The 14,886-nt window shown below is 38.7% G+C and overlaps 2 protein-coding genes across 2 annotated transcripts in view; one reads left to right on the forward strand and one right to left on the reverse strand.

The window, feature by feature from the left end:
* The window catches only part of LOC137879808 (phospholipid-transporting ATPase ID-like), a 45,191-nt gene extending 35,703 nt beyond the window's left edge, over window positions 1-9,488 (reverse strand). The window contains exon 1 of the mRNA XM_068720707.1: window positions 9,344-9,488. The gene's annotated coding sequence lies outside the window, so the exon portion shown is untranslated. The remainder of the gene's footprint in view (window positions 1-9,343) is intronic.
* A 5,359-nt stretch (window positions 9,489-14,847) lies between these two features.
* Window positions 14,848-14,886, forward strand: part of LOC137879779 (novel protein similar to human and mouse cyclin M4 (CNNM4)) — a 19,398-nt gene continuing 19,359 nt past the window's right edge. Inside the window, 1 exon segment of the mRNA XM_068720669.1 lies at window positions 14,848-14,886. This exon segment is cut by the window's right edge and continues 1,381 nt beyond it. Coding sequence (XP_068576770.1) covers window positions 14,854-14,886 — 33 coding nt within the window. The 5' untranslated portion in view covers window positions 14,848-14,853.

The raw sequence follows: 14,886 nt of genomic DNA on the forward strand, positions 1-14,886 counted from the left end.
TACATTTTCTGTGAGAATCAGTTGAGATCTATGGTTAAAATAAAGTAAAATATGTATTAAATACCTGTCAAATGAATGTGTTTCAACACATTATCAATAAAAAACCTGTAAATCCAATGTTGCCCCGTAGAAAATTGGTCCTGCTCATTGATTTGTAACATTTCCATGAATCAAAAATCCTATTTTGGTATATGTTATGTTATCGCTCAACCCTTTAAAGGAATAGTTTGACATTGTGGCTTTCTTTGTGAGAGCTGGATGAGAAGATAAATAATCTCATATCTGTGTTAAATACGGAGCTTAGTTTAGCGTGAAGACTGGAAGAAAGGTGTCCAGCTGTCCAAAGTTCAGAAATATAACAACTCTAACTTCCGGACTAAAGCTCTTAAATTCAAAATAACAGAAAAAGAATTTTAAAAAACAAAAATTAAACCGCAAATTATCTTTTTTTGCATCTACACATAGTAAGAAAAGAAAATATGTGTTATCAGTGAGCAATAAAGGTGCTTGTAGACAAATTTAGTAAACTTTAGTAAACAGAGCCAGGCTAACCGTTTCCTCCTGCTTCCAGTCTTTGTGCTAAGCTAAGCTAACTGCCTCCTGGCTCCAGCTCCATACTTAATGCTCAGATATCAGAGTGGTCGATCGTCTCATATTTCTAAATGTTGAACAATTTCTTCAAGTCACTGCACATTTGTAGCTTTTGCTCTGTGTTGAAGACACAGTGACACTCAAACAAGCACCACTTTCCATTTTCCAGCCTCTTATCTGAAAGATATCTTAACCTCGTTAACAATCGGAACAAAAACAAATTAATCTGTAATTTACGAGCAAAATGCGAAACATTGTCTGGTTCCCCTCTCAAAAGTGAGGCTGCTTTTCTTTGTATATATGCCTATGACAGTAAACTATGTCTTTGGGTTTTTCACTGTTGGTCGGACAAAACAAGAAAAGATGGGCTTTGGAAAAATGTTATGGATATTTTTGTAATTTTCTGACATTTTATAGACATAACAATTAATCGGTAAATTGAGAAATGAATCTGCTGATTACTCCAGATGTAAATGATTGTGAATAATCCATTTTAAAAGCTACATTAGCGGAGGATTGCATGTTAATGGCCTAACATATTTAGTCATTAAGCATAAAAAAGCAACCATCACGAATAGCTTTGCTCTATCTCTCTTGAAACATGCTGCAGCTTCAGAAACCAGTTTAAATCCAACTTATCCCACGACCAAAACCACTGCTCTTATCAAAACCTACACCAGTACAATGACGTGAAACACACCAAGCAAAACAGTTCTAACAGTGATGCAGTGTTTGACTCTAACAACGCCACAAATACTCTAAACAACTGGGGAAAGATTGCAGATGTTGCGTAATTGTTTCCGTAGATCAGCCTATCACACAATCACCCACGGTAACAGATAAGCCAATGAGCACAGCTGCTGCGCTTTCAGCATGTTTCCCCTCTGCGTGTGTTTTGTCTGATAGCAAACAGAGCTCCGGATAAATGAGGTTTACTCTCAAGGAGGACGGGGAGAGAAAGGTGTGCAGAGGAGAAAGAGTTAACTCTTTCTTGTGTTTCCAAGACGAGATGTTTCCAAGAGTCGCTCCAGCGGAGAGACACTTCATGGCTTCTTGAGCTCTCTGAATATACAAAGAGCTTCAGGTAAACTTTAAGGGCGTCTCGGGTTTCAAACATTAAAGGCATGGATGGATTCAGAGACAATGGGCCCCTGAGCTCGGACATAAGTGGCACCCCCAACTCCCCCCTACATATGAGCAAGACACCCAGACTGAAGAAAATGACTTCAGCAGTCATTTTGAGGCCCTTTGTAGTCATTTGCCCTATTTCTGTGGTCATTCTGATGTCTCTTTATTTGTTTTGAGTCTCTATGTAGTCATTTTTCATCCCTTTGTGATCATTATGCGTCTTTGTCATTTAGTATCTCTTTATAGCCATTTTGCATTCCTTTGTAATGTCTTTGTTTTATTGTATCTTTGTGGTCATTCTGCGTTTCTTTGAGGTCATTCTGCATCTTTGTTGTTGTTTTGAGGTCTCTTTGTGTTCATATTGAATCTGTTTATGGTTTTTATGCAACTGATTGTGGTCATTTTGTGTCTCTTTGTGTGTCCCATAGTCATTTTGTCTCTTTTCGTGGAAGTTTTGCGTCTCTATGTAGTTGTCTTTTGTCTCTTTCTGGTCGTTTTGAGTCTCTTTGTAGCTGCTTTGACTCGGTTTGTGATCATTTTGATGTCTTTACATTTGTTTTGAGTCTCATTGAAGTCATTTTGCATCCCTTTTATAGCGCCTTTGTTTTTTTATGTCTCTTTGTGGTCATGCTTCTTTGTGGTTGTTTTGAGTCTCTTTGTAGCTGCTTTGTGTCCCTTTGTAGTCACTTTGCGCCTCTTTCTGGTCGTTTTGCATCTTTTTGTGGTCATTATGCATCTTTGTAGTCATTTTGAGTCTATGCGATTTAATTGTGTGTCTCTTTGCCTGATAGGCTCCTTTCATAATCTATTCCTGATTAAAGGAACCACAGAAAGGTGCCTGAAAGATCTCCTTCATAAAGCATCAACAAACTCTGTAACAGAGCATGAAACTCACAGAAGCCTTACAGAAGTATTCTGTTTAAAGTGTTTATTTAAATCTCAGAAGGGAGCCTACAAATTACAAAGTCCTGCTTTGGTTTTTAAAGTGCTCAGCTTTCCAAAATCCACCAGCAAACGTTTTCTGTCTCGTCTCTATCAACAGGTACTTGTCTTATCAGGCTGCTAGCTAATAATAGCTGGAAGCCCCACACTGTATTTTTCAGAGCAACTAAGCATAAAGCCATAGAGTGAAGCAGAGCTGTAATGAGTAATCAATTAATCCATTAGTTGGTCGACAGAAGATTAATCTGCAACTATTTTGATAATACATTGATCATTTAAGTCGTTTTAAGCAAAAAATGCAAAACGTGATGGTTCTCAAAAGGGTTTCAACTGGCTTCTTTTGCTAAACTAAATATCTTTGGATTTCAAAACAAGACGTTTGATGATGATCACTGTTGCACCAAACAATAGGTCAATTAAAGAAAGATAATCAGCAAATAAATCAGTCAGCTTCTCTCTGTGGATTACACGGCTCATCCTGCATAGTTCAGATCATTGGCCAATGCAACGGATACGACAAAGGAAGGCCGGGAAGGAACAGTAGCACAGAATCAAAACTGAAAATTCCAAACCGGATCAAAGCTTTCACCTTCTAAAGTTGGTTATTTAGAATTTATATGAAGCTAAAAGTCTTTACAAGCAAACCCCCCTCCTGTATGAAAACTGAACCTGCAACTGTTGATTTTGCAAAACACTTAAAATTGGGCGTCTGTGTTTTTTCACCTTATCTGCCCTCAGATTTCAGTCCGTTACATTGACTCAACAATTGCAGGAAGTAGCACTGATAGCGAGTTCTCAAATTGCCGCCAACAGCAACTTCTGTGGAAATCAGGCCACGTACGGTATGCCATACGTGTGTATGCCATACGTGTATCTTCCCTCCAGAATACTTTAGATTTACCCTTTTGGCCAATAAATTCTGATGTCAAACAGCAGAAAGTGAGCTACATAGTCTATCAATACAAAGCAGCTTATACTGAACATGTAGAGGTGTGTTCAGAAGGAAGGTGAAATAGCTTTTAGAGGTGCTGAGATTCCACACAAAGTAGTAGGAAACTTTAGTAAAGATGTGTCCGTCTAAGTTTAAAGTCTTGGGTAAAAAGTTTTAAATAGACAAGCAAGGCACGTGTCCCACACCGACAACCAAAAACTGTCAAGTTTTATTAACATAAAATGATATTACAACTGCTTTATTAGCTACATTAGGGCTGCAACTAACTACTTTTTGTCAATTCATTATTGTTGACATATCAAAAAGTTGTCTTTTGTGCAACCGACATTCAAAAACCAAAAGATATAATAAATTTGAGAAATTGCATTTTTACATAAAGAAAATGACTTAAAAAGGTAAATTGATCATGAAAATAGTTGTTAATTAACTGTTAATTATCTTGTATGTTCTACTTTACATTAAGACAATATTAAACATTGATACATTTGAGAAGTTTGGATTATTTTATCAAATAAAATAAAAAAGACACTGTCAACATCTGAAGGCAGCTTAAGGATGCACACCGTTAAAAGGACACTTAAACAACAGAATGCTGCAGAGATTTAAAGCAAACAGAAACTATTTTTGGACAGTTGAAGTAAAAGCCTACATGTATTGTTGCTTTGAAAAAGGTGTATCTAGGTCATACAGTAATTACAGAAATGAGTAAAACTTTCACTCTGCAGAGGGCTCTGGATTTCACCTGCCCACAGTTCAACCACATCTCAACAGAAACTCACCCCCTCTCACCCAGAGCTCTGTGGTGGAGGTCTTTACCATTGGAGCTGTTGTGGGAGACACACTTTTTGCAGAGTGCATGCTAACCGCCGCTGAGTTGCCTGAGTTTATGACAAATCCAAAGAAGCCCGATGGCCGACACCGTGTTTTACACAGCAGACGCAGCCCAGGCAGCATTTAACCAGAGCAGCAGCTTCAGTACTCGACTCTGGATGCAACTCTCTGGATGCGTTCAGGAACAGTATTGAGTGTAGGTCACCTGTGTTTTGGCAGCGCTCCGGGCCCAACACACAATCCCTGCAGTTGCACACGTAAAGCAGGAGAAAATAAACTTCGGGTCGCATTTACCAACCCTGTCTCCTACAAAATTAAGTTCCCAACTAAACTGCATTCTCAATTACATCTCCATGGAAATGTAATTTGCTATGTTATTTAAGTTACGGACGTGAATTCAAATAGGTCAACATGGACTTTTGGTTTCACATGGGACACAAAATCTCCTGGGTGAAAGTCATGTGTTGACCAAACCCATACACCCCAACATCCTCCCTGGACTTCAGCTGATTAGAAACGTATATTTGCGTAAATAGTTAGGTTTAGGCAACAAAACTACTTGATTTGGCCTCTATTCCATCAACTTAAAAACCAGCTTCTACTCCAGCCTGAGAGCAACCAGTTCTTCAGTTTGTACCCAGAAAGTTGGTAAACAACTGCTAAATTGACCATCCAAAAATGATGTTTCTGTAATTTTGCAACTTATAACAACAGATGAGTTAGTAGACCAATTTGTACTCTACGATTAAAGCTTTGTTTTGTGCAGGCAGTTGGAGTTTCTTTAGTGTTAAATTCATCTCATAACTGGAAGATTAAACTAACTCTATACAGGCCACTGACAAAGTCCTCCTTTTTCTGCATTAAGTCTCTATTTGGATTCTGTAGTTGCAGCCAACACATATTGTCTTAAATGTTAGTTAATGTAAGACACAGAAATGACCTGTAAATTCAACCATTTCGTTTCTTAACAATTGCAGTGGTGGAAAAGAAGTAAGTACATTTAATCAAGTGCTCTAGTTAAGTACAAGGAACTTGTGGTCTAAGTGAGTGGTTCCATTCCAATACAATTACAGGACAGCTGTGGTTACAAAGTAAGATTTTACACTAAAAACATACGACAGGCTTAAAAAATACAATGCAAAAACTAGCTTCCAGATGTATGTAAGTTGTCAGCAGTTCCACTAAGAGGAATTTGTCCTTTAAACTTCTTAAATGGTTTCACTTAAATAACTGTTTGGAGTGGAGTAGTTAAAACGAGCTCCACTAATCTAACGATGTAATATCTGGCAGTGTGTCAGTCACAGGGGCCAGGTACTTTCACTTACTTTCTTTTGAAATGCATCACTTCTACTTGTAATGGAGTATTTTTTTAAATAGCAGTATTGGTATTTTTACTTAAGTAAAGGTTTAACTTCACAACGGACCACAGAATCAGCTTTAATCTACCCGACAACTAGGTTGAATAAACAAAACATACCGGCCGTGTTCCTGTGGGTAACTGATTAATGAATTGCTGTGTGTCGTCGTTCACAAACCCTCTCATTTTCTCGAAATTCATGTCTGAAATAAAAAAATGTTTGCCTTTGGAGAACATCACAAACTGAACTGATTTGTGACTCTGATACAGGAATAGAGCTGTCGCCCATTAAGACCTCTTTCTCCGCTGATGATGGTGATGATGAGCATTAACAAAGCAACAATGGGAAAAGTGAGATGCAGTTATGACACAAGGGCACAATACAGCGCCGAGCCCCGAGCGCCGCACCAAAAGACCCGAACAATCAATCTCTGAATAATTCACCTGACCTCTCAGGCCACGGAGCCACTCCTCCTCTCACCTTACCTGATAAAACCCCGACATTTTGATTGACCTTTTACGCTCGATAACCTCCTCCATGCACCACAAAGTCTCATCAATCTAACAACGGACAACCTTCAAGCTGCGACACAAACCCAGATTCATTAGGGCAACATGGCCGATAGTTAACGAGATCAGATTCAAGGATTTGCCTTAAATGACCTCCTGTCAGTGTTCAGTTTAGGCGAAGCTGCTGAGGTTCAGTCACACGCACAAGTTTTTCTTTCTTATTAACTGTCTGTAGCACGCACACACACACACACACACACACACGCAGACACACACACACACACAATCTGTGTCTTCATCTTACTCCTGCTTCTTCAAATCGTGCACACACTTCAATTCATTACGACATTCTTTCCTCATTTGGCAGCGTGTTGCTTTAGTAAAACACTTCTCTTTAATAGGTTTGTACATATATTTTTTGTCATATTTACAGTTTTTCTTCTCTACGTTTGTTGCTTTCCTTTACTTGTTTTGTCAGTGGTTCACATCTTTGGTTCAGACTGAAATATCTCAACAACTGCTGGATGGAATAACATGAAACATTGTGCAGACATTCATGTTCCCCAGAGGATAAATCCTCTAGCGCCACCATGAGTTTCACATTTGTGGTTTTAGCCAGAAATGTCAAGCTAACTTTTGGACGGATTACCATGATATTTAGTACAGACATTCATGTTCCCTTCAGGATGAACCCTAACGACTCTGTCATTGTAAGCATGTTAGCACACAGACGCTAGCTTTCAGGTCATAGCAGCGCTCGGCCTCAGTACATCCTCACAGAGCCGTGAGCATGATCTTACACTTATTTTTGTCTTGACATTTTAAATGCGTTGTATTTTGTCTACTACACCAGAACTGTTACCCTTTCATCCATTACATCAAACTATGAAGTGAGTCTGTCTGTGTGTTCTTCGCATATCTCAAAAACCGCATATCTGATCGACTTCACACTTTGTGCGTGTCTTGGTGGGGACCTCGTGGAGGGCTGTTTCGAATTTGGTGCAATTTGGTTCAATATTAATAAACCTTGCTGAGGAGCTGAGGGGGCGGAGCCGCTGCTCATTGACTGCAGTTCACTTTAGCTGCTGGATGCTGGACATACTGATGGTAAATTGACTTGTACTTGTAAAGCGCTTTTCTAGTCTTCCGACCACTCAAAGCGCTTTAACACTACATGTCATCATTCACCCATTCACACCGCATTCATACACTGATGACAGGGGCTAAAAGGTGCCATCAGCTGCCCATCAGGACTATCTAACATTCGGAACCAATTTGGGGTTTAGTGTCTTGCCCAAGGACATATCGACTAGTGGAGCCGGGGATCGAACCACCGATCCTCTGATTTGAAGGACGACCCTGCTCTACCACTGAGCCACAGCCGCCTGGTGTAACAACCAAACTTTTCCTCAAGTCACTGAAGTCCGAACGCTGAAGAACGCAGCAAGCAAGTGGCCCGCTCCAAACGGTACGGGTGAATTTTTAATTAGTCAAAATATACAAAGTGTTCCCGCAGTCTTATGATCACGTTGCTCAGTTTTTTTCGACGATGGCAGGAGCCTTATCCCTCTACTGGTATAAAGGTGTGAATATGGGGCTCACATACTGTAGGTTTCCTTTTCTCTGGAAGTGATGCTGCATCAATTACAGCATGAAGATATCACTCAGGTTGAGGGCATAGAAATAGAACAACAGGGGTGAAAAGTTAAGATATAGCTAGAAGAAGAGAAGCAGATGTTTTGTTTCAGGTGACACTTTGGATGTAACTCCAGTGTAAACAGTGCTAACATGACATAGCAGCACACAAACATAGTGGTGATTGTATAAAGACATGAAACAAAACTTATATAAAATGTTTCTTACTTCAGACGTTTCAGGGCCCCTGACCTTTTTGACTGACTACATTTACTTAAATTCTATACTTTTATACACCACAATTCTGAGGCACTTGTACTATACTTGAGCGTTTTAATTTTCTTCTACTTTATATTTCTACTCTGCTGTATTTCAGAGGCAAATGTTGTACTTTTTCCTCCGCTACATTTATTTGGCCTACTTTACAGATTCAGATATATTATACAAAAGATAGATGATGATGTATTATTATAGATTGAGCTACACAGCAGTACATAAAGCACTCTAAATCAGCTCCACCATTGACATAAGACAACAATAATTATAATTAAATAATACAATATATATGATATTGAAATGAGCCATTCTGCATAATGAGTACTTTAACTTTTGTTACTTTAAGTATATTTTGATGTCAATGCTTTAGTACTTGTATTGTGATTATGAATGCAGGACTTTTACTTGTAACAGTATTTGTACACTGAGTTGTTGCTACTTTTCTTTAAGTAAAACACTCTTATGTGTTTTAGAGTAAATACCTCCTTGAATAAGTCTGATAGCCAGTTAAACACAGCGTATCATCTGTATAGTTTTCATATCGTCAGTACACTCCCACACACAACGGTGCCGTCACTTTCACCTACAACACACCACAGACTGCAACCTTCCTTTCTGAGCAAAAAGAACAATCCTGCACAAAAACAACAAAACACACTTTTGACAGTAAAAAGAGAGAGAGTTTAAGTAAAAAATGAGAAAGTTTAAGTAAAAAATGTGGACCGTAAGAAGTTTTGGAGAAGCTTACGCTCAGTAAAATCAACACAGAAGTGGAAATACACCCACGATGAGCTGTTTTAAGAGAAAAGAAAAGAAAGTAAGTGAAGCAGAGGTGTTTTCACTTTTTCCAACCCAGACACGCAAACTCTCTTCTCCTTTAACTCGGTCTTTAATTATTTCCGTTACTTTTTAAGTTTAGGACTCGGAAGCAGACAACGCTCGCCCTTCATTCACTACAGCGTCCTGTTCGCCTGTCTGCCTTTCTCTCTTCCTCCTCCATCTCCCCCCCCCCCCCTCCAAAAAAAATAAAATCCATCTCGGCATGTCGACCACCTTCCCCTCGCTTCTCCTTGACGCCCCCAAGGTCAACCCAAAGTGCGAGTAGCAGCGCGTCTCCTTACCGTGCGTCCTTGGTGCGGTGCGGTGCGTCCTTGGTGCGATGCGGTGCGTCCTGCGGCGGAGCCGAAGAAAAGCGCCCTGCAAAGAAAACACGAAAAATCTCACAACTGCCAGGAGAAACGAGGGGCTAATGTTTTTCCTCCAGGCTTCCCCACCACCCGCCTCCTCTCCACTCCCCTTCCCTCCCCTCCCACTCGCTCCCTCTCTCTCTCTCTCTCTCTCTCTCTCGTGCTCTCCCCTCCTCTCATTTTTCTCCACTCCTCCCTCCTTCTCTCTCTCTCTTCACTCCCCTCCGTGGCGAGGGCGCAGGATTTGTTAAAGTTCTACTTTTGACATTAAAACACGGAAACATACATTAACAAAAAAAAAGAAAACATTAAGCGCGAGCAAAAGTGGAGTAAAGTGGTAATTAAGAAGTTTGAGACAAATATGACCCCCAGTGAACTTATAAATGAAACAACCGCACACAAAGTGCTAATATGAAGGCAGGGATGTAAAATACATATCTGTACAACATGTAAAAGCATTGAAAACGTCCCTTGAGCAGCATAAATGTAAGTCACAATGTTTATTTTGTCCAACCAACCGTCCCAACTTGGATGTACATATATATATATATATATATATATATATATATATGTATATACATACATATATGTATATATATATATATATATGTACATCCATATATATATACATATATGCATATATATACATATATGTATTTCTGCATTGTAAACTTTTGACAGTTTTTGCTCTTTAGTTTTGACACTTTGTGTCGTTTTGCGTCTTAGAAACGTATTATATTGAACTGAATTGAATGCAGGACTTGTAGCAGACACTGTAGTATTACTACTTCTACTGAAGTACTCCCCCTGCAGCTGGTCCCGCCTCCAGCTTTCTGTTTCTTCGTCTCTGCAGTGTCTCCGTCTGTCGCCCCCTGACTAAGGTTTCAGTTTCCTGGAGACCCAGGGGAGGAAATCACTGTGGTTTAAAAAACCCCAAATCTGCTCTGTTTAAAACTTAAGTTGTGTAATACAACAACAACAACAAAAAGGTTGTTATGTTCAGCTTTGGGAGGTGATTCAACTTCATGGTTGCTGCAATTTATATATGTTAAGTGGACGTAACCATATGAATCGTTGAATACACTGAGCATGTTGTTTTTACAGTAACTCAACAGCCTCACTGAACCATACCGTCCTCGGATGATGATGTGACCACAAGGTGTCGCCAAAATGCATAAAGTCACATTTTTAGATTATCATTTTTAATGTTTGATTTTTTTTCTTGCTCTTTGTTCCATCATCCTCCTCCTCAGACATCATTGTCCCATTTTCACTTCTGAGTGGCTTTGTTAAGCTATTTATAATATTCGATACCCCCAAAATTGTTTGTTTTTCAATCCCAGAGTACAGAATTCCCAGTTGTTGGTGTAGTTACTTCACTACACTTGGCTTTTTTTTTTTAAATCTCAGAAACAGACATTGTCTCTTTTTGTTTGAGTAGAAAACTGAACTGTGTTTAGATATTTTTCAGTTTGTACTTCCAGGCGAGTAAAATACATATATTTTTCAGTAATCGGACAAAAACCCAAATACAGATATTGATAATCTGGGTGTCTTGTGAACGTCATCACCAGGTGTGAGGATGTTGTCAGGTCTGATTTTGGAGCAGTAGCGCTTGTCTCTTTGCTCTGACATCTCTAATGCATGTGTGCGTATTTCAGGCTCGTCTGTTAGGTGTAGGAAATAACAATAAAGTGAAACAATGAAAAGTATTTCTTCTTCCTTTATAAAGCTTCCTCTTCTTCATCTGCTGCTTCTTCTTTCCTCTTAACCTGTGGATTGAATATATGTACTCAAATACTACTAAACTACAATTTAGAGGTACTTTACCTCAACATTCTCATTTCATAACACTTTATATTACATTGCATTTATAAGTGAGATATTGTACTTTTCTTACTCCACTACAACTTTAGTTACAAGTTACTCAGCAGATTAAGAATTTTCATACAAAACGGGTGATCATCTGATGAAATATGAAGCATTGTTGTAGATTAAACACAATGAGTTACTTCTCAACCAGCTACAACAATAAGAAAAAAAATTCACTTTTAATTATATATATATATGTTTGCATACTTTGAAAGAGACCTCTCTGCATAATGAATATTGTAGTGGAATATTTTTACACTGTATTTTTGCTACTTTAACTTGAATAAAGACAAGTATAAACCGCTATATTAACAGCTCCTTATGATAAAAGATAAATCTACATCTGAATCTGTGCAATGAACCAATGAAATATTTTTTTACATGTATTTTTCATCACCATGTAGCATGAATCAAAAAGGGAATATAAATTAAATATAGCAGCTGCAGGTTGGTACAGAGACTCTTGTAGCGCCTCCTGGAGCGGCAGAAAAACAAAAAGAAACTTCTGCATCATCTGCACATCAGAGTAATTCACTGTTTTGACAAGCAAATTCATAATTTTTTTTTATAATTTTAAGTCATCATTCAGTGGATTCTGGAGCAAAGTGATATTCTCTGGATTCCGGAGGGACTGGGCAGGACAGTGTGATCTGATCCAGACAATAGTAACATTTCACATGGGAGGCTTTGACAGGAGGCAGAGAGCAGCTGTTCAGGGTTTGATGCATTGGAGACATATTTTGTAAGTTGAAGGACGTTGAGGACATGAAGTTGCAGTCGGCCCTTTGTTTTTTCTCCTTCCCAGAGATTTGGCAAGAGGATGATTGATGCCTGACGTGGCAGCAGCTCTAGAAACTGATGGTGGATCCTGGAGGAAGGCTTAAAGTTGTAGAGGATTCAGTTACTGTGTGAGAGGAGCTCGATGAGGCGGTGAGGAGGTTGTGGGAGGCGGTCAGAGGATTGAGGAGGGAGAGGCTGGTCTTTGTCGCAACCTTTGAACAGCAGAGGAGAACTACTGAACACATATTTAAGGACTGCAGCTTCTGTGATTTGCAGAAGCAAAAGGTGTGGGAAGATTTCCACACACAGAGGTTCTGGTGAAGCAGCAGATGACTGAGGAGTGTGAGGCAGGGCTTTGTCCGTGCTGACCTCAACAGTAGGAGGTCAGTTTGCTCTCTGAGGAGCAGGTAGCAGTGGAGGACTCAGAGGAGGCTTTGTCCACTGTCCTTCAGAGGTCACTGAGGTACTGCAGAGTGGCGAGGCGTCATGATTGCCTCTGAAATCACCCTCACATAGTAACCACAAACACTTTAGCAAACCAGGCCAACCAACAAGAAACTTTTGCTCTGTTAGCATGTGCACATGCTGATTGGTCAAATATTTCAAGTTTTATATATATATTTAAAGACATTAATGACATACATTCCTGTCGCTCTCGATCACCTGACTGCAACATGCATCTCCACACCTGGTTCCACTTAACTCATCTGCTGTACCTGGCGTTCCCCGCTCACCTCCTCTCACCTCGGTCACCCAATCACCGACCTTTATCCCATTTCCTCTGATTAGATTCAGCTCCACATGTACGGGCCCAGATCCTCTGTTCCTCTGTCATGTTAGCCACCTAGCAAGCAACATATTCAAGGGAATATCTAAGACATTTTGAAAAAAATACACTTTTTAGATTTCTATAATGTGAAGATTGAAGTGCGTTAGGTGCTGGATGTAGATAGCAGTTAGCTGTTAGCTTAGCATGGCATACAGACTGGAAGCAGCTAACCTGGCTCTATCCAAAGTAAAAAAAACACACCTGTCAACACCTCTAAAGTGCATTAATTAACATATTGTAGCTTGTTTGTTATATTTGTACACCAAAATAAATTTAAAACAAACAATTAGTGGTTTTAGGGGGAGCTAAAGGAACTGAATATCCCCATAAATATATCTCATGTCATTGTAAGTCAAGTTAGCTTTTGTTTAATTAGTGATTGAATGTAACTAAGTACATTTATTCAAGTACTGTACTTAAGTACATTTTTGATGTACTTTACATTACATTACCGTTTTCTACTACTTTTTTTTTTTTTTTACAGTTAAACAACAGACACTGCACTGTGGTTACTTTTCAGATTGAAATTTAAAAACATTTTCTCCGGAGGGGACCGGACTCTCGGTTGTGAACCACTGGACTGTAATACCAACTGTTTATAAAGATAGAAAGTAAAATGCTGCTCACACACACACACATTAATCAGCATTAATAATGGGAAGCTGATTTTCTGTTTGTATAGCATGTGGTTCACAATTTCCACAGCCGTCCATCAGGCTGCACTGTGTGTGATTTGACCACAAGATGGAGCTCTGTTCTAAGAAAATACATTTACATATACTGATGTTTCAAAAGTAGAAGAAGTTATTTGAGTTTTAATCTTTTCAATTTCAAGTTCTTCTCTATTTTAACAAAAATAATACAGGAGTTCTGCACTTCTCAAACAAGTGACTACTCCGAATTCCTTCCTTCTTTTTCTTTTAGCACCAACATACTTTTGTCCAAAGGTAAGATGCAGCTATAGAATGGAGCAAGTGGGTATTTAATGTTCACTAAAAAACGGGTTCAATTACATTAGAAGATTAATATAGTTCCATATGTTCCACCATAGTCGTATGTTATGGATCGTGAATAGAAATGTACACAGGAAAAAGAGAAAAACACATGAAAGAATGATCTTTCAGATGCAGAACAAACTGAGTCACCGAGCCTTAACCCAAAAACATCAGTTGGGATCAGTTATTGTGTTGTTGTGTAGTCTTTGTCACTTATCATCTCATACTTAAATGTTTCCATTACCTGTTTACGCCTAATCTGTCAGAAGTAGTACCATAATAAAACAAAACAACATTTGACAGTAGGGTATTTCACTTCATTTAAATTAAAATAGTTGAATGTCAGTTAGTTGTATTGACTTATTTAATTGTTCTAAATGTGAACTTAATTGGTATTATGTCTCTTATAGGAAACTATTCTATTTATGGTTTGACACCAACAAGCAACAACAAGAGTTTAAAATATTTTGAATCCCATTTATCCTTCAATACAGGCACGGAGATTAATTGGAATAAAGATAATTGCAATTGAAATGTCAATATACTATATCTGGATTGTTGTTTATGAAAAATAATGTAAAAAGGACAATGTATTATATGGGAATTCAGCTGTATTGATCAGCACTCATATCGTTCAGCTTTTATTTATAATAAATAAATAAATAAATATGTCTGTGTTGTCAAAGCTCAAAATGTATTATTTAAAAAAAATATTAAATTAGTAATACAAAAAGACATGTAACTTAGTGACATTTTTAAAACTCCACACAGTCCACCTTAAAAGCAAAATAAATAAATATCAGTCGACCTTAAAAATAATAACTGAAGGGGGCTCGGTCGAATGACGTCTCATCCACTGATTGGCTGCCTTTTCGATGTTTGTGGTAATGCAAATGAGCAGGGTGGTGCTCGTTGGAAACGAGTAGGTGTGACGTCAGTTCCCCCCATTCGCAGAGAGCGAAACAAACATGGCGATAGACTCGAGTGGACTCGGGTTCACG

This window comes from Cebidichthys violaceus, unplaced genomic scaffold, assembly GCF_023349555.1.
Source record: "Cebidichthys violaceus isolate CVI_PGR_0920_01 unplaced genomic scaffold, fCebVio1.0.p SCAF_26, whole genome shotgun sequence".
In the NCBI taxonomy this organism is placed as follows: Eukaryota; Metazoa; Chordata; class Actinopteri; order Perciformes; family Stichaeidae; genus Cebidichthys; species Cebidichthys violaceus.